General features: G+C 36.0%; 3 protein-coding genes and 1 non-coding gene across 7 annotated transcripts; 2 read left to right on the forward strand and 2 right to left on the reverse strand.

Moving 5' to 3' along the window:
* Positions 1-2,166: 2,166 nt before the first annotated feature.
* Positions 2,167-2,239, forward strand: TRNAA-UGC (transfer RNA alanine (anticodon UGC)). Its single transcript has one exon. It is a non-coding gene; the product is annotated as a tRNA-Ala (tRNA).
* A 48-nt stretch (positions 2,240-2,287) lies between these two features.
* On the forward strand, positions 2,288-4,592 carry LOC110823981 (Pentatricopeptide repeat (PPR) superfamily protein). Its single transcript, XM_088213191.1, has one exon. It carries the CDS (start codon positions 2,640-2,642, stop codon positions 4,149-4,151), a length of 1,512 nt encoding a protein of 503 aa, XP_088069317.1. The 5' UTR covers positions 2,288-2,639; the 3' UTR covers positions 4,152-4,592.
* A 460-nt stretch (positions 4,593-5,052) lies between these two features.
* LOC110824146 (putative methyltransferase PMT5) lies at positions 5,053-13,273 on the reverse strand. Of its 3 annotated transcripts, none has more exons than XM_088213193.1 (10): positions 13,115-13,273; positions 11,719-12,754; positions 11,428-11,563; positions 10,911-11,151; positions 10,271-10,490; positions 9,901-10,061; positions 9,419-9,722; positions 6,601-6,733; positions 5,904-6,109; positions 5,053-5,420 (listed from the first exon to the last, which is right to left on the reverse strand). In XM_088213193.1, exons 2-9 carry the CDS (start codon positions 12,228-12,230, stop codon positions 5,960-5,962), a joined length of 1,857 nt encoding a protein of 618 aa, XP_088069319.1. In that variant the 5' UTR covers positions 12,231-12,754; positions 13,115-13,273; the 3' UTR covers positions 5,053-5,420; positions 5,904-5,959. The 3 variants fall into 3 exon arrangements, with proteins under 3 accessions (XP_088069319.1, XP_088069320.1, XP_088069318.1); XM_088213194.1 differs by having other exon boundaries at positions 5,053-5,460; XM_088213192.1 differs by having other exon boundaries at positions 5,053-5,487.
* Positions 13,274-14,560: 1,287 nt separating this feature from the next.
* LOC110824182 (KTI12-like, chromatin associated protein) lies at positions 14,561-17,009 on the reverse strand. 2 transcript variants are annotated; one of them, XM_022054745.2, is made up of 3 exons: positions 16,678-17,009; positions 15,807-15,873; positions 14,561-15,692 (listed from the first exon to the last, which is right to left on the reverse strand). In XM_022054745.2, exon 3 carries the CDS (start codon positions 15,635-15,637, stop codon positions 14,726-14,728), a length of 912 nt encoding a protein of 303 aa, XP_021910437.1. In that variant the 5' UTR covers positions 15,638-15,692; positions 15,807-15,873; positions 16,678-17,009; the 3' UTR covers positions 14,561-14,725. The 2 variants fall into 2 exon arrangements, with proteins under 2 accessions (XP_021910437.1, XP_021910441.1); XM_022054749.2 differs by lacking the exon at positions 15,807-15,873 and having other exon boundaries at positions 16,678-16,729; positions 16,863-17,007.
* Between the last annotated feature and the right edge of the window lie 133 nt (positions 17,010-17,142).

Here is a 17,142-nt window from a genome sequence, read left to right on the forward strand (position 1 = left end):
GTATAATGCATGTTTATTTCATGTCCTTCCCCTAAAATGTGAATTCATTACTCATGTGATGTTGGAATACAGATATACGTGTCTCTTAAGGCTAACCAATAAATTAAAGAAAAGATATGCGTAAATTAATGGTGTTGAATAAAAGGGGCTTACCGGGTGTCTTGAAAAAAAGTGTACATACTTGGTACATAGGTTAAATCCTATCGTGGACATTACCCTCAGTCGAACGAGACTGAGAAGTCCCATATTGAAAGAGGTTGGAAATTATTTTAATTACGCTCATACCAAATAGAGTATTGAGGTAATTGTGTATTTTGGTACCCATTATCGGACGGAGTATGGGGACGACCGTTTGATTATAGAATGCATGCTCGTATCCACGTGTAGTGGGGATCCCTATGGACCCCTAACAACATTTGTAGACAAGGTAAAATGATAAAGAAGAATGTGGTAGGGATCTAGTTTTGAGAAATAATGAAAGGTTAATTGTTATATATCTTTAAAATGCGTGTTGTAGATTGCTATCTTGATATTTACCTCAATAAATGACATTTAGGAACCTACAGATGAGTTGAGAAAATTAGTGTTTTCAATAAAACAGATAATGAATGCACTAGTGTTCGAACTTTATTAAAAATGAGCTCTATTGGTTGTTTTATATTTTCTACAAACCTTTAATTTTTCGTATCATTGGTAAGACGTTTATATTCTTACTGATTTAGTGTAGCTCACCATTTATTACTAACCATTTCAGATCGAGACAACCAAGACTTGGATCCTTAATAGCAAGAAATTAGTTAGAAGATTGCCTCTTCACTTTCCTAATTTTGAGCAGAAGTTGATCATATTTATTTTTTTTATTGCTTTTTCTATTTAAGTTCTCAAGAACATTCTCGTATCTATATTGGGCATTTTAAGTAAACTGTATAAGGAATGTAATCCTAAACTTTAATTGCTTATAGTAAATTATAAATTTCAGTATTACTTATTTTACTATTTATGAGTCATACAGTAAGAATCCCCAGTAGGGGGTGGGCTTTTACATATATTAACCTAATGTTTAAATGGTGGGTTTTTAATGCTTTTCAAAAGGATAAAAAAAGTTTCTTAAAAAACATTAAATTAAAAAATGTATTATGTTTATAAGATGGAATGAAATACAATCTAGAAACTTGTAGTTTAAATTTGGTTATTCTTATAAATTAGGTGTTGGCAGCTTCTTCATTATACTAAATTGGAAAAAAATTATGTATTCTTAAAGTGAAAGAGAGTACGATTTATAGATTTTCAAGAGCTTCAATTTAGTTGTTCTAATAAAACAGTTTTGAAGGCTTCTTCAGAATACTAAACTTTTTCTTCTTTAAGATATTTCAATTAGAATATTATAGAGGTGAAAGCTTCATGATAGCTTACCTAAGATAAAAATCTAGTTAGCTTTGGCATATAACATTTTGACAATAAGTAATATATTAGAATTAAATATTTTTTGGAGAATAAGAAACGAAAAATTTATTATGTGATTAAGTAAATAGTTACTTTCTTAGCTTGATAACTAAGTTGCAATTGTGGAACCTTTACTTTCCCGTTTGTTTTAATTTTTGAGTAGTAAATTTGGTTATTTAAAACCTCTACCCCATATGAAATGATAATCTTGTTAAAAAAATTTTATTACTTTTTGAGGTAAAGCAGATTATACAAATTTTAATTAGTAAAATAGTATTTTTAGATAAATTGGTCTAAAACTTCATTGAAAATGAAAACTACTTAAATCAAGTAATATATACTTTTAATTAGAAAAGTATATGGATGTTTCATAAAGCTTCATCATGTTCATCTACAAAAAGAAAAAAAAAAAATTGTGGGTCTAGGATGTTCTGTCAAGGATTTTAAAGGCTATGTATGAATGTTTTTTTTTTTTTTTATTAGAATGAGAATGTAACAAAAACATATAAATTTTTATCTAATTTGTTAGATATGGTATAAGGTTAAAGAAGCAATTGATAATTAATTTTAGAAGTATTCATATGCTTTAAGAATATGACAAATTAGTCATTTAATGGAAACATATATGAGAAATTTATAACTAGGTTTTTACATAAATATTAAAGCTATTTGATTAATTTATGTCATTATAATATATTAGTTTATTCAACCATAAAACAACATGGGGATGTAGCTCAAATGGTAGAGCGCTCGCTTTGCATGCGAGAGGCACGGGGTTCGATCCCCCGCATCTCCAAAATTTCTCTTTTTAATTTCGTCCCTCTAACGTTATTTCTGACTGGTTTTTCTGCACCTTGGTGGGAAATGATAATCAGAAGATCAACACTGACTAAAACTAAATCCTTCATTAACTTGCACAACGACCTCTTTTTCATTTGTGGCAGTGCCACTGAGTCAGCTCAGCCCCAACTCACTAGCCCCATCACCCTAGTTAACCAAGCTCACCTCCTTCGTGTCTGCACTATTCTCTTCCAGCAGCAGAACTCGCCTGACTCACGCCTCCAATCTAAACTTTCTTCACGCGAATTCCAACTCGATCCCCCGCATCTCCAAAATTTTCCTTTTTAATTTCGTCCCTCTTTTTTTTTAAGGCTTTAACGTTCTTTCTGACTGTTTTCTCTGCACCTTGGTGAGAAATGATAATCAGAAGATTAACACTGACTAAAACTAAATCCTTCATTAACTTGCACAACGACCTCCTTTTCATTTGTGGCAGTGCCACTGAGTCAGCTCAGCCCCAACTCACTAGCCCCATCACCCCAGTTAACCAAGCTCACCTCCTTCGTGTCTGCACTATTCTCTTCCAGCAGCAGAACTCGCCTGACTCACGCCTCCACTCTAAACTTTCTTCACGCGAATTCCAACTCAACCCTGAATTTTTCCTGCAAGTCTGCAACAAGTTTTCTTACTCGTGGCGTCCCGTTTATCGCTTCTTCCTTTACACCCAAACTCATGCTCAATTCGCGCATAATTCTGTTACCTTCAACAAGCTGCTCGATGTGATTGGCAAGTCAAGAAACATCGATCTTTTCTGGGAACTCGCGCAAGAAACGGGAAGGAGGAAATTGGCAAATGACAAGACGTTTAGGATCGTGTTGAAGACCCTGGCCTCCGCGAGGGAGTTAAAGAAATGCGTGAATTTTTTCAATTTAATGAATGGTTTTGGGTATGGGTATAGTGTGGAGAGCTTGAACAAGGTGGTGGAGACCCTATGCAGTAGCAGGCTTGTTGTTGAAGCCAAGTTTGTGGTTTTGAAGTTGAAAGAGTGGATAAAGCCTAATGGGGTCACTTATAAATTGATTGTAAAGGGCTTCTGCGACGTGGATGATTTGATTGAGGCCTCAAAGGTGTGGAATTTAATGGTGGATGAAGGGTTTGAGCCGGATATTGATGCAGTGGAGAAGATTATGGAGACCCTTTTCAAGAATAATCATTACAATGAGGCAATGGCGATTTTTCAGATGATGAGAGTGAAGAGGATTGGTGATTTGGGTGTATCTACTTACAGGCTTGTGATCAAGTTGATGTGTGAGAGGGGCAAGATTCAGCAAGCCCAGGAGGTGTTCGACGAAATGCTTGAAAAAGGTATTGAAGCCGATAATTTAACTTCAGCATCGATTATTTATGGGCTTGTAGCGAGGGGTAGGGTGGGAAAGGCTTATAAGATCATGGAAGAGATTGAGAAGCCTGATATCATAGTGTACCATGGATTGATAAAGGGCCTGTTACGATTAAGGAGGGCAAGTGAGGCAACAGAAGTGTTTAGAGAGATGATAAGGAGAGGGTGTGAACCCATAATGCATACTTATATAATGTTATTGCAGGGGCACTTGGGGAAGAGAGGGAGAAAGGGGTCAGACCCACTAGTGAATTTTGAGACCATTTTTGTTGGAGGTTTGATCAAGGCAGGGAAGTCATTAGAAGCCACAAAATATGTAGAGAGGATAATGAAGAGTGGGCTGGAGGTGCCTAGATTTGATTATAACAAATTCTTATATTACTATTCAAGTGAGGAGGGGGTGGTCATGTTTGAGGAGATGGGAAAGAAATTAAGGGAGGTGGGGTTGGTTGATTTGGCAGATATATTGCAGAGGTATGGAGAGAAAATGGCTACTAGGGAAAGGAGAAGAAATAGACCCATTTCATAACAATGAGAGCTTAAGGGTAGTTATTTATGAATCGCAGAGAATTGCTATGAGTTGCTTTGCCCTGTCAAAGAAGCCGTTTGGCGTTTGGATTGACTCATTCATTTTCAGTACTTGAAGCTTCTATAGCTTTTAGTGCCTTGTCAAACAGTTTTTGAACTTTTTGTACTTCATGTATCTAACAAATACTTCTTAATTTTTTTTATAGTCAAAATATGAATCCAAACACCTGTAAAGCATGTCATATTGAAAAGCTTGGTCTAAACTGCAAGGACTATGATGATCACTTTGATGTTTGAATTTACATACAAATTGTTGTAAATGCTTAAAATCTCTTGTTCTTGCTGGGAAATTTGTTATGTTAATACGATGGTATTTAGAGGAAGCTGGTCATGGAAGATATTTTCAGCAAGTCTTGATGAATGAAATTAAGGGAAGATTTAAGGGTGGTTTTTTTTTTTTTTTTCCCCCTTTTTTTTTTTTTTTTTTTTTTGAAAGTAACTTTTAGCTCTTTGAATTGTTGTGATTCTAACGAGTAGCTCATTATACTTGAACAACTTTGATAAATAAAACTGTCAAATTTCCAATCATTTTAAGGGCTTTGAAATTCTTGTTTTTTTTTTTTCTTTTTATCAATTTATAGTATTTATTATCTATAAAAGTATAAAGATTAAAAACTAAACAAGTTGTTATTATTTCTTCGTTATTATTATTCATTTATAACATTTACACTTTATTTCTTTATGTAAGTTGATTCAGTGCATTACTGAAATCTTCAATATATGAATACAATTGGATGTCTTATGGAGAAAAACACGTCTGTTAACATATACAATCATTTTCTTTCTGTGTTGATTAATCCCACCAGAAAAGGCATGGAGCAGTGGTGTATAAATACATGTAATTGAGAGATAAATGCAATACAACTTCAACTATATAACATTCGTGGCCACTTGTTTTTCTCTCTTAACAAGTGTGATGGTTCAATAGACAGACAACCGAAAATCAAACCAATGAAGAAATAACGAACCCAAAAATAAGAAATTTCACAAAGTTGAAAAAAAACTAAACGTAAAAAAATATGGATGAATGAATTACTACAGATTTCTTTAAAAAAAAAAAAAAAAAGAAAAAAGAAAAAAGAATTCCAGCTACTTCTTCAAGGACCTCATTTTTTCTAATCTACAGCTTCCACTTCCTCTGGTTCATTGGTGAACTCATCAAGACTTGGATTGCATATTACGTGAACGTGCCATCACGACGATTGAAGCTCTGCCACCAACAAAATTCACATGGTCACTTACTCCTCATCCTGTGCAGGATTTTCTTGCTATTACAACTACATTGGACCCATATGACAAGAAATATAAAGTCAGAAAATCTGTAGATTCTGAATTCTCCCTCCTCTACTCAATTCTCCCGACCAAATGAAACAAAAATTCATCTTACTTGACCATCCATGAATTGTGTAAGAATCCAATTAATTAAATCTCTAAATGCCAATTAAAGTATGCAAGCTATAAGTGTTTCATGGCATAAATGTCCAATGAGCTATTCTAACTTAGAGGCAGAGTGACCCAGATAGATCTTGCCTACACAAAATATTTGCTTGTTCTCTAGTTGAATAAATGCTGCCTCCTTTCATATGGCTCAAGAAAACAAGAGCAATGTTAGAGAGGAAATTTTAATTTACATAGGCAACAAGGTACCTGAATTTGGGAAAGATATATTGCCAAGCAGAACTAGAGAAATTACCTGTGCAAAAAAATCATACAATTCTGTGAATGTGAGGTGTTGCAGTGCCATATCAATCATTTTTTCACAAATGGTTTTTGACAAACAAGAAGCCGCTGGTCACTCCCATTCTGAAGGTTAATCACTCTTGCTTCCCAGCGAATTTGTGTAGCAAGTGTCCTAGCTTTCTCGATAGCTCCCAATTTATCAGAAAGAACAATCCATCCCTAACAACCAAAACATAGCAATTGTCAGTACTAAAAGTTTTTATTTAAATTAGTGGTTCTATTGTATGCCTGTCCAAGCCAATTCCCATAGAACTTAAAAATTAATAGTCTCACCCTAACGCCCATCAAATCAATATGGTCATGGTGGCAGTAATGGACAGATTGGGTTTATTTAGGTTAAAGAAAAAGAGAAACTAGCAGGAAACAGGGGAACAGGGAGTTGGAGGATCAGTTATAAAAGGGAAAAAACAAGAGTCTTGCAGGAACGGAAATAGAAAAATAGGTGCAAAAACTGATATCTCATATGAAAGATTTGGTACCAACAAAAGAATGTTGCTACCCATAAGGAAGAAGACAGGAGAGGCAACAGTAAATTTCAAATTAAAAATGGGAAGAAAACAAATTTAAGCACACTTGCACAGCCAAGGGAAAATAGCAAGATCACAATATAAGTACCTCGGGATGTTTACTTATTTTTTTAAAAAAAGTACCTCGGGACGTAGAATTCTATCCATCTCTAAGAATAAGTCCATCATACTGCATCTCTGGAAATTATAATGCGAGAAAAGCCCATCTGCGTGAAGCATATCATATGTCCGAGGGTACGTCGGGAAGGATTCACACCTGACCATCAACACAAATCATATTGATGAATCTATTACCTGAATTGAGTACCACAAACTTATTCTTTCAATACTGTAATTGCCAAGTCAAACTTGTTAAAACTTATAGATTTACATACATGAGCCAATATTTGACAAGAAGCCTTCTCAAATGAGCATTTTGATAAACACATGTTTGGCTATAAACAATACTTGAAACCAAAATTAATCAAGTGCTTGCATAATATGTTTCAAACAGGCTTAAAGAATCAATTTTGCTGACCTGACCCAGATCAGAGCTATCGGTCTACTTAGAGAATAGGGATTATACCATACATAGGCAATTACATTAAGGTTCCTTAAACATCACAACCAAGAATTTGGTTTGATGGATTATTAGGTATAAAGCAACTAGACATCATGCTTACATCTTCTGAATGTCATAAGATCACAATTACATCACACAATTGCATAACATAATTGGCATAAACTCTCTCAATCATTTTATTCTCTTAAATAAGTGAGAAGGCACTCTAGTTTAATCTAAATCTAATTAGATCTAGAAACTCTAATAAGAAGCTTCAAAAATTATACCCATAAATAATATACTAATACTGCCGAAATCCCAGTGTTACACATATTATTACAATACAATATTTAAAAGAATTACAGTTCCTATATTATTTAGGACACCTAAGTAACTAAACTGCCTCTACGTAACACTCAGGTTGGAGAAAATTTGATCTCCAGGTTCGAAGTGTTGAGGAATCAAAGCATGATTTTGGAACATTCCAAAAAATTTTGCAAAGTTAATGATTTGCCCTCCCCATCAAACACAAAATTTTTCTAGACTTTGAAAAGGTGTATGACACCCTGAAAATAAAAAGTTGACAAGTTGGTGATTTAGGCTCATCAGTGTACTGAAACTCTGTAGGCCCCTGGTTAGATGAGAGATCTTGAACGATCACAATCTAGGCTATCGTAAGTTTCTTCTAGTGGCTTTTCTCTTGGTTCTTCCCATTATCTCTAGGATCTTGGGCCTCTGCATCCCTATCCCACTCTATCACGAGGTTAAGGGAAGTTGCTTCTGTGACTGGAAGTTGGAAAACCTTAGCAACACTCCAGCAACTTGAGAAAGATTTCGGTATACCTCACCTGATCTTGGGAAAGCATTTCAAAATTCCTCCCGCAATCCATTATGATTCTTCTGTTGCCTCAAACTAGTAAAAGTAGTTAAAAATCATTTAAGTCTGTTCATAATCTCACTGGAGAATCTTATGTCTAGAGTTCAATTCCCTGTTGGTCAACATGAAGTGTTCAAGCTGTATCTAAAAAGGGATGAATAAAGCAGATCTGGTAGAACATACTATGACAACAAAAAGAGTGCATCCAAAAATCTTAAGAATCAATCAAACTACTTGAGAATTGGAATGAAAAGTTGCTCAACCAATTTGGTTGAAGGAACAGGTTTGGATAGTTGAATCTGTCAAAATTGATCAAATATGAGTTATTCCTTACTCATGATCAGTTGGTGCATGGGTGTCCTGCACCAGTTCTGGTCATGCTAGAGAAAACTAGTTTTAGATTTTTGACTTGTCATATGATGCTGTCAAATTGATGGTTGGTGATCTTTGGCATGGGCAGAAAGGTGAGGATCTATTAAGACAGCAGTAGTGCCAGAATTCTGGAGGCAGGTGTAAACACTTTGGGAGGTGTTCACAGTTGAGACACCAGGGATGAGATGGTCGGCATCTCTTGAGCTTAAAAGTACTTGTGATGTAAATCAAGCAGATCAACAGTGGCTGCAATCTCTTGAAAATCAGATGGGTTTGGGATTTGATCATGTAATTTTAGATATCTGAGGTTTTTTTATCTTTAATTGGATGGTTTAGGACTTGGCATCTGTTTGAGAATTTAAGGTTTTAGGATTTTGGAATTTGATACAAGAAGACTTGGCATCCGAAAACATATGCTCTGTTACCAATTTACATAGAATGATTGGGATACTCTGGCTCTGCCGACTGGGAAAATATGGGCTAGACCAAGACATTGTTACCTAGGATTTCTGTAGATGCTACACCAAAGAATTTGGGATTTAGGATTTGATAAGATATTGGATGGAAAAGTAGGTGTGCATAATATCTATGATCTTTTCAACATCACAACTAACATGAGGCTTGATTGGACCAAATAATCATTGATTGCATAACGAAACACACCACAAGATTATGTACATACTCACTTAATCCTAATTATATAAAAAATTCAAAATAAAAAACTTAATATCAAATACTCCAAAACTTTTGCAATTTCCTAACCTATTTAGGAAACCTAAGAAACTAGACCTCGTTTTCATTATTTGTGACTGACAGGTAGCTCAGAAACCATGATTGAACTGCTTCCATGTATATTCCACATTATCTGACATAGATCAAGGAGGTCGCAGAACCATGATCTTTCAGCAAATCTCAAAACAAGCTTCTATGGTGGATATTGTTCAATATATTAAAAATATTCTATCATAGTTCTTAACAATAGAATTATACAGCAGTATCATCACCAAAATGCTTTAATGACACATTTCAAAATTGACAGGTTACTTTCAAACAAAATAAACTATTTGAAATATCTCTTAGATCCCTGGCCCCATCCCAAGCCAGTGACAACCAGTTCACACATTTTCTCAATTAACTATAGTCAAACTTACCAGTCATGCACAACCCCGGCAAAACCTCGATCAACTATGATAGGAAGAGTATTACGAGCATTGATGGGCACGACATTCATCACCCACACTGATTTCTTTTCCTCCAAAAAGGCAGCATTTAAACCACCATAATTAGCATTCATATCCATCACATTGCGTATCATGTTAAATGGAGGTAGTGGATCTTCATCGCCAGGCCTCTTTGGGTGGTCAGAGAAAATCAAAGGTGTAAGCAAAGACCAATAGTTTTTCAAAGCTGATCTCCAGAATTGTAAATCCTCAGAGAATTCTTCAGAATGAATTCCTGGAAGAAAAAGTGCACCGATAAGTCAGCAGAAAAACATGATGCTGTTAACGAATTGAAGAAGAATAGGACAGTTAAAAATCAACCTAGGCGGAAAGAAAAAAGGCTGCATGGTAACACAACTAAAAAATGCAATTGGGTAGCAGGAAGAAAGGTATGGTATTGGATCAATACTTGCCATGGACTTCAAGCTCATCTGAGCTCAACTGGGAACTCAGTGATCTGTTATGAATGGGAATCCAACGCTTGCTGGTAGTCCCACTTACGCATGAAACAAGGGGCTGATAGTACGATGGAGCATCATGTCCTTCTTTGCAAAGTGGTATAGAATCCTGGTTCCTAGAGAACAAAAAGAAAACATAAACATATGCTTGCGAAAATACAAGTTGGACAGCAAAAAGAAAAAAAAAAAGAAAGGAAAAGAATAGACGTAATGAACATTAAGGCAAAGTTCAATGTTAAGACATCGTTCTGTAGACCTTAAATTCTATCCAACAATGATTTCTTTCCCAAAAAGAATGAGTATTTGCTTTTATTGCTGCACTCACCTAGATAAATAGCAATTAACATCCGCAGTTTTCTGCCAAATGAAAGTCTCATCTTGCTGAGCTAAAAGACTCCAACAGATTTTCTCAGTGAATTCCTCCATTGGAGTTAACATGCTTTTCTTCTTTGCGGTCATTGAACTTGGCTTGCTTGTAGGAGAAGTTAGAACAAAGTAACCTCCAGGCTTGAGAACTCGATCCATTTCTAAGAGAAACATCCCATCTGTTCAATGCGGAGGTTAGATGCAGAGAACTTGGATTTACAGAAATAAACAACTACGCACACTGTAGTTCACCAAAACATCCCATCGAGTTTTGATTATTATATTATCTTAATACGAATAAGTAGAACATACAGTGTTCGATTTATCACATCTTCCACCTTGAATTCCTTAATGGGGGGACTTTTATAACTTAAACGCAATAACTTATGTTCTAATTTACATTGTAATACCAACAAACAAAAACTAGAACTAGGAATTCATCCGAATTGAACCAAATGCAGCAGCAAAAATCTTTTAAAAATTATTACCATCAATAAAGACATGAAAGGAAACAGGAGCAACATATAGATGAATGCAGTTCAGCTAAACTACAGCCAATAAATACTGGAAAATTCCTAATTCAACATTTTAAGAGGTACCTTTTTCATCCCAATATATACCACACTGAGCACAATGAATCATGTCAAATGACAATGATGGATACGGAAGTTGTCTTGAGATGAAATTTCCAATCATTGCTGGAAGACCTCTCTCAAGGGCCAACTGAACTTGGCTGCCGGTTGGCTCATATGCTGCAATGCAAACAGCCATCACCTTCAATGATGCTAGATGAGCTCCAAAGCTACCAAATCCGCAACCAATATCCAGCACAGTGCGCACCTACAAAATTGATATAAAGGAATTAAAAAAATAAAAAAGGCATGCTCCTGCTTGCTGTTAATAAACAGAAAGAAAGAGGGGAAGTAGGGGGAGGGAAGCTTAGAATGAAACTGTAAAAGAAGGAACAAATTATGATATATCTGCCATTTTTTGTTACTATTACAGCAATGCACGGCAGTGAAGTATCATATTAAACAATTTCACCTAGTTAAAATCCATTTTTGCTCCAAAAAGTAACATGAAGATATAATAACAGTAAGATGAAAAGGAGCTTACACCAGCTTGAAGAAATTCAGAGTCACTTCCTAACCCTATCATCTCTGCAAGTTGACGAGAGTAATCTTTGACACCATCAAATATCAACCCATCTTCAGAGTGAAAAGCAATTTGATTCTCTTCGAGTAACATCAACCTAGAGAGTTTGAAAAATAAAATATTAAACCATTATAACTCACAGAGCAACAAAAGGAACAACATGGAAACACATTATTTGGAAGTCAGTCATGGCTTCTAGAGGCATGAGACTTAGATTTAGAAGTCAACTTATCACACTTTAGTTAGGTGTACCTTTTAGTCATGGTTCCAGAAGAAAGAAACTGGTCTTTACTTATCTTCACATTTCCACTCCATATTACATCTCTACCAGCTGGCCACCTTAGGGGGATTTTGTAGTCCTTCGGAGGGCGAACCAAACACCATTCCCATTGTCTTGAAACTTCACAGTGACGATCGAACTCCTCCCCGTCTTGAAACCTGGCCAATAAATTTGCTGTAACATTGTAACAAGGCACATAATTTTCTCTTTCTTTGCCACAAAGTTGAAGCTCTTTTTGTCGGTTAGCCCCTAGTTGAAGAGTTCTTAGATCCAGATAATCCACCGTTGCCTGCTCCTTAAGTCTTCTATAGTTTGTATAAATGTTGGGTACTTGTGCAGAAGTAACAGGATCAAAGACATTTGACGAAGAAGACCCAAAGATTGCAATTAGAGCAAGGACACTGATGAGGCACAATAACAACCAGCTTGGCGGTGGTCTAGGGCCAAAAATGACAGATAATTTGTTGTACCAGGGGCTTCTCATGTCCAAATCCTGCAACTCCCTTCAGCAGCTGACTTCTCAAATCCACTAAACGGCCAATCCCTTAAACCTAAATCTCCAGTAACTGCGAAAAGCATAACCTGTTACAACATACAAGTTTCTAAATGTCTCACTGTGGATCCTGACAATTCCCACAAACATTCGAGCACCCTTCTCTACTGCTTCCCCCACAAAACCATCAAAGAATCTTACGTCAGCAGATAATCGTATTAGTTCACATCATAGAAAAAATGACGAGAAAATGCAAGCACGTCCGAAATCTTCCGTAAGCAGTATTTTAATCATACAACCGAGATCCGAATAATCGACTTAAGATTCCTGATTATGGTCAGGATCACCACTGAGAAATATAGAAGATTAGTATGGCCGATTTGAGAGTGAAAGAGAAGGAGAAGAGCCTTTTTTATGTTTTCTCTCAGAACCTTACTATAGCTTAGTGAACACAACTGAATAATGCCAATTCAGGAAAAGAAACTAGGCTTCAGCGGGTAACCAATAAGATGATCCTGCAATAAAAAAAAGTCAAGATAAGCCAAATCAATGTAGCAGAATGCGATTCCTTGGCGATTATCTTTTGGCACCGCCAAAGAAAACTGAATCCAGCAACAGTTTATGTTAAAAAAAGAAATCACGGAAATCGAAAATCACTTTTCCTTTAACTAGGAATCTATCTGATTATCAGCAAGCCAAAGAAGCGAGACTTTCTATAGTGATATAATAATCCAATGCAGTAAAAAAGCAAAGGGTAGATCTCAAAAAGGAAACGAAGATCGCAAATCGGATCAAGACCAAAGAGAAAAATTGATAGCCATTGGAGAAATGCAGAAATGGGAAAACAATTAGGGTTTTGGGGGGTAGATACATACCAGTAATGGGTGGTTGAAGAGTGAGATTCAACGCCAAAATTGACAAACAGAGAAATAGCTATTCTGGGGAGTCTCCAGTTTTATCGGTTGTATAGTTTTTATGTCGCATTACAAAAGAAAATAAACTGATTAATATAATCAGATCTAAAGGCTCCAACTTTTAGACAAAACAAACAGCAAAATCATAATCATATATATATTTTTTCTCTTACCAAAAAATAAATAAATATTAATTTTGCAGGGAATAATTGTTATTTTTATGGTATTATATATGCGCCGTAAAAAACAGAGTAAATAATAATATTAATTTATGGTTATGTTGCTGCTTTTACACTTTTTCTTTTTGCAAGTATTTAATTTGTTTCTTCTTTTCGTCGCATACGCCACGCAACGTTAACAAAAAGTAGTAGAATAACAGCTGGTGCCAATCTAGTGGAAAATGTATGAGCGAAAATGGACGGCTGTGATCTGCTCCTGGAAGGCTGATTGGGGTATATTCTTTGTTAATTAAATTTTTATGGGATTTAATTAGGGATTATATCCCAGTAAGAACATTCCAAATGGAAGCTAAACCAATCCTTAACTCTCACTTTTGAATTTATCAAAAAAGCAGGAACTCATCATTATCTTCTTTGTTAATTTAATCTGATAAAATCATTATTGACCACCCACTTCTTCATTAATTAACCCATGGATCATGATTATCTCGTTAATTTAACCCTACTTTTTATTATTACGTAAAGCAGATTGCCAATAAACAACTTCAACTTAAAACAATCATGTCAAAGAGAGAATAAATGCTACCAAACTCGAAATTAACTGAATTGGGTTGACTGGTTGGAATTCAATTTATGAAATTTGGGAATCTGTTCATTCTAATAGATATTAATATAATGGGTTGGTTTTGTTTTGGTGGTCTAGCTTGAACCACTTCTTAAAGCCAACCTGTATGATTAAATGGAATCAGAGAATTCTAGATTTGCCAGCTCTACATTCCGAAATGGCAGTAATGGAGAATGAGCTGGGCTCACTGGAGAGAGAAACCAGATTGTCTTGCGCAGATTTTTAAAAGTCTCACCTGACAAATTCACCCAATAGAATGAAATTGCTGCTGTTTTAAGACAATTACAGGCTTGGAAGAAGCTTTTTCTTTTCAAATCTGCAAATTCAAACGCGGAAAACGGTTCCTCATTGACCAGAAATGACTTGGTACACACACACAGAAACTTCATCCAGAACCTAAGATTGGCTCAGTTTCATTCCCCAATTTTGCCATTTCAAGACTAGGCCTTCTTTCCTCCAATGTGGCATTTCATTCTGCTGTCACTGAGGAGACTCTTATAGACCAAGCATGGAATGGAGAGTACTACAACAATGAGATCTGCTGCTCATGAAAATTCTATTAGTGAACTTTTTGTTGAGAAAAAAAAAAAAAAAAGAGAGAGATTTGAGGCAAATTCTGATGAATAGTACATTGCAAATTCCTACACTTGATAACCAATGCAGATTTATGTTTATTAGTACAAAGCCAAAACTTTGACACAACCTGAATGTCAGTCTACAAATTAAATAGGCCGTTGAAGTACAAAAAGTATAATATATCTTCCCAGTTCAAGCAGCAGCTCCTAATTCTCTATTTAAGTAGTCCACGAACCTTCTCTTCGCACTGTCAGCATCAGATGGTGGCGGTGGTCCACTCAAGCTTGTTTGTCCTGTCAATTTAATGAAGGTACGCCGCAGCCTGCGTAGCTCTGGCAACCCAACTGATCTTGAAATGTTGATAGATGGTAAACCCTGTCCTAGAGAAATACCATTAAGAGGCCCTCCAAATGCCTGGGATTGTGCCTCCACAATGGCATTAATCACCTCCTGGGTTGCCCTGTCCAACTCATACAAAGAATTCGCTTCTGAAAATCGTGTATTTTGTGTCGCAATTGTTGGCTGCAAGATTTTGACATCTCGTGTTTTTGAGTCAGCTCTTTTTGTCAAATAGGAAACAGCATCTAAAATGGCAGCAGAAGATTTATCTAAGCCATCTTTATGAGGCCACAACTCAAACAAAGGGGAATCCCAGCGATTTCTTCTATCTGGTTTCTCAAACCTTCTTACTAAATCATCAAATATTGTATCATCATATGCAGCTTCTCCCTTCACCCTGCGTTCTTCATTCCATTTTCTGCAATGAATGTCGTCAACATCACAGTACAGCACACAGTATCTTATTCCAGCAGCACGAGCCAGACACCATAACTCATATCTGTAACCCTTGATACTGTTCAAAGAATCTACTATGAGTATATTGTCTTTCGACACGGATCTATCAACTTCAGACCGTAGGACTCCTCTTAAATTCTTCTCTGCAGTCATATTGGCATAGTTCTGGTTGCGATCAAGGTGAAAGGATGCTTCATCAATGATCCTGGCTGCCTGTCTCAATCCTGATTCATTCAGAGCTTCTGCAAGACATCGTCCAGCAGTTGACTTCCCACTGCATGGTTGTCCACAAATCACAACCAATGCCATTCCCTTAAATACTGGCTTTGGATATGAAGGCAGCCAGATATTCTTTTAAAAGTCACTGGTCAAAATGTAAGGCATTGCATCAGGTCAGGTCCATAGCTTGATTATTCTTCCTTTTTCTCGGAAGAAAAATGTATAAATTGTATAAACAAGGCACGGAGAGGGAGCAAACCAGTTTATAAGAACTTTAAAATCAACAAAATATCAGCTCCAAACTCCTCATAAGATGCGACCGTAACCTTTAAACCAAAAAAGAAAAAACCAGGATATGGAACTATAATGCAGAAAAAGTGTTCTGTGATTTATAGACAATTCCCACCTATGTCAAATGGCAAGTGAGAAAAAAGATTTGTGATAAAATGATAATGCTGAAACAACTTTCTTTCTTTGGGGGAGGGGGGAAGAAAATGGAGAATTCTTTGTCCAATCACCTGTTTCATGATGAAAATAATTTCCACCTCGAACGCAAACAACCACTAACCAGAAAACAAAACAAAAAGCACGCACTGTGCATATAAAAGTATCTATACTACGAGTGTAAACACAAAGGACTACAGATAAGCTCACCAAGCTACAGCACTGGTCTGTCGTAGTTTAACTGTTATGCGAAGAGGGATCGCTTAGAAGAAGATAGTACTATAAGGTTACAATCTATATCAAAGAAGCTCGTGGATTGCACTCCAAAAACAAAATTCTCTTGAATTAAAACCAAAAACTACTACTTCTTCAAAAAAACTAATTCCCCACCCAGTTTACCAAATTTAAATAGCCAAATAGAATGACAGAGATAATAGGCTTCACTATAAAAACGATCCATGTAATCCCGATGATGTTTCTCAAAGAATCTTTGAGCAAAGCTAACAGCGCAAACAAAAATCAAGACGATTTTCATGAAATGATCTGAAACAATAATGTGAAAAAAAAAAAAAAAAAAAAAAAAAAAAAAGAACCCTGAGTATCAAAAAGGATAATCTAGTCGAATCCGTAAGTCAGATGAAAATTAGCAACGAACAATAATTAAATCTGATAAAGGGAAAACACACCAGATTGATGTACAACTTTCTCTGGTCGGCCTAATTCGAGGACTTATACAGCCTGCAATAAAAATTGTTAAGAAGGATAGGGTAAAGCAAAGTGGCGGAATCTAAAGTAGATTCGCAACATCTAAGTTCTAGTAAACCCTAATTCCTTAAGACTATTATTAAACTGTACTGTGATGACGAGGCACCTGATGACGGCGACTGGGAGAGCTAGCGGAGAAACAGAGCGAGGGACAGGGTTCGAGAGAGGAGGTCCCGGGGACACCGGAAACAAAAGCGGTGTCGTTTTTTGGCTTACAAACTCCTTTTTTTTTTTTTTTTTCTAGAAACATGAATCGCGCCAACTTGACTCTGATGCTGTTCGAGCGTTTATAATGACCGTGTTTCTTTCGGCTAGGAACCTACTCATTTTGGGGGAATAAAAATGAACACCAATTGCTGTTTTAGTACATAAATTATTCATCATAT

This window comes from Carica papaya, chromosome 2 (assembly GCF_054855325.1).
Source record: "Carica papaya isolate Zhongbai chromosome 2, ASM5485532v1, whole genome shotgun sequence".
NCBI classification, from domain to species: Eukaryota; Viridiplantae; Streptophyta; class Magnoliopsida; order Brassicales; family Caricaceae; genus Carica; species Carica papaya.

What these genes read in the sequence shown, in the direction of transcription:
- LOC110823981 (XM_088213191.1), top strand. Translation starts at nt 2,640, where the DNA reads ATGATAATCAGAAGATTAACACTGACTAAAACTAAATCCTTCATTAAC.
- LOC110824146 (XM_088213193.1), bottom strand. Translation starts at nt 12,230, where the DNA reads ATGAGAAGCCCCTGGTACAACAAATTATCTGTCATTTTTGGCCCTAGA. An exon ending in AGATGAGCTTGAAGTCCATG is followed by an intron (nt 9,723 to 9,900) that starts GCAAGTATTGAT and finishes TTTTTCTTCCAG; the next exon opens with GAATTCATTCTGAAGAATTC. An exon ending in ATAGAATTCTACGTCCCGAG is followed by an intron (nt 6,110 to 6,600) that starts GTACTTTTTTTA and finishes TTTGGTTGTTAG; the next exon opens with GGATGGATTGTTCTTTCTGA.
- LOC110824182 (XM_022054745.2), bottom strand. Translation starts at nt 15,637, where the DNA reads ATGGCATTGGTTGTGATTTGTGGACAACCATGCAGTGGGAAGTCAACT.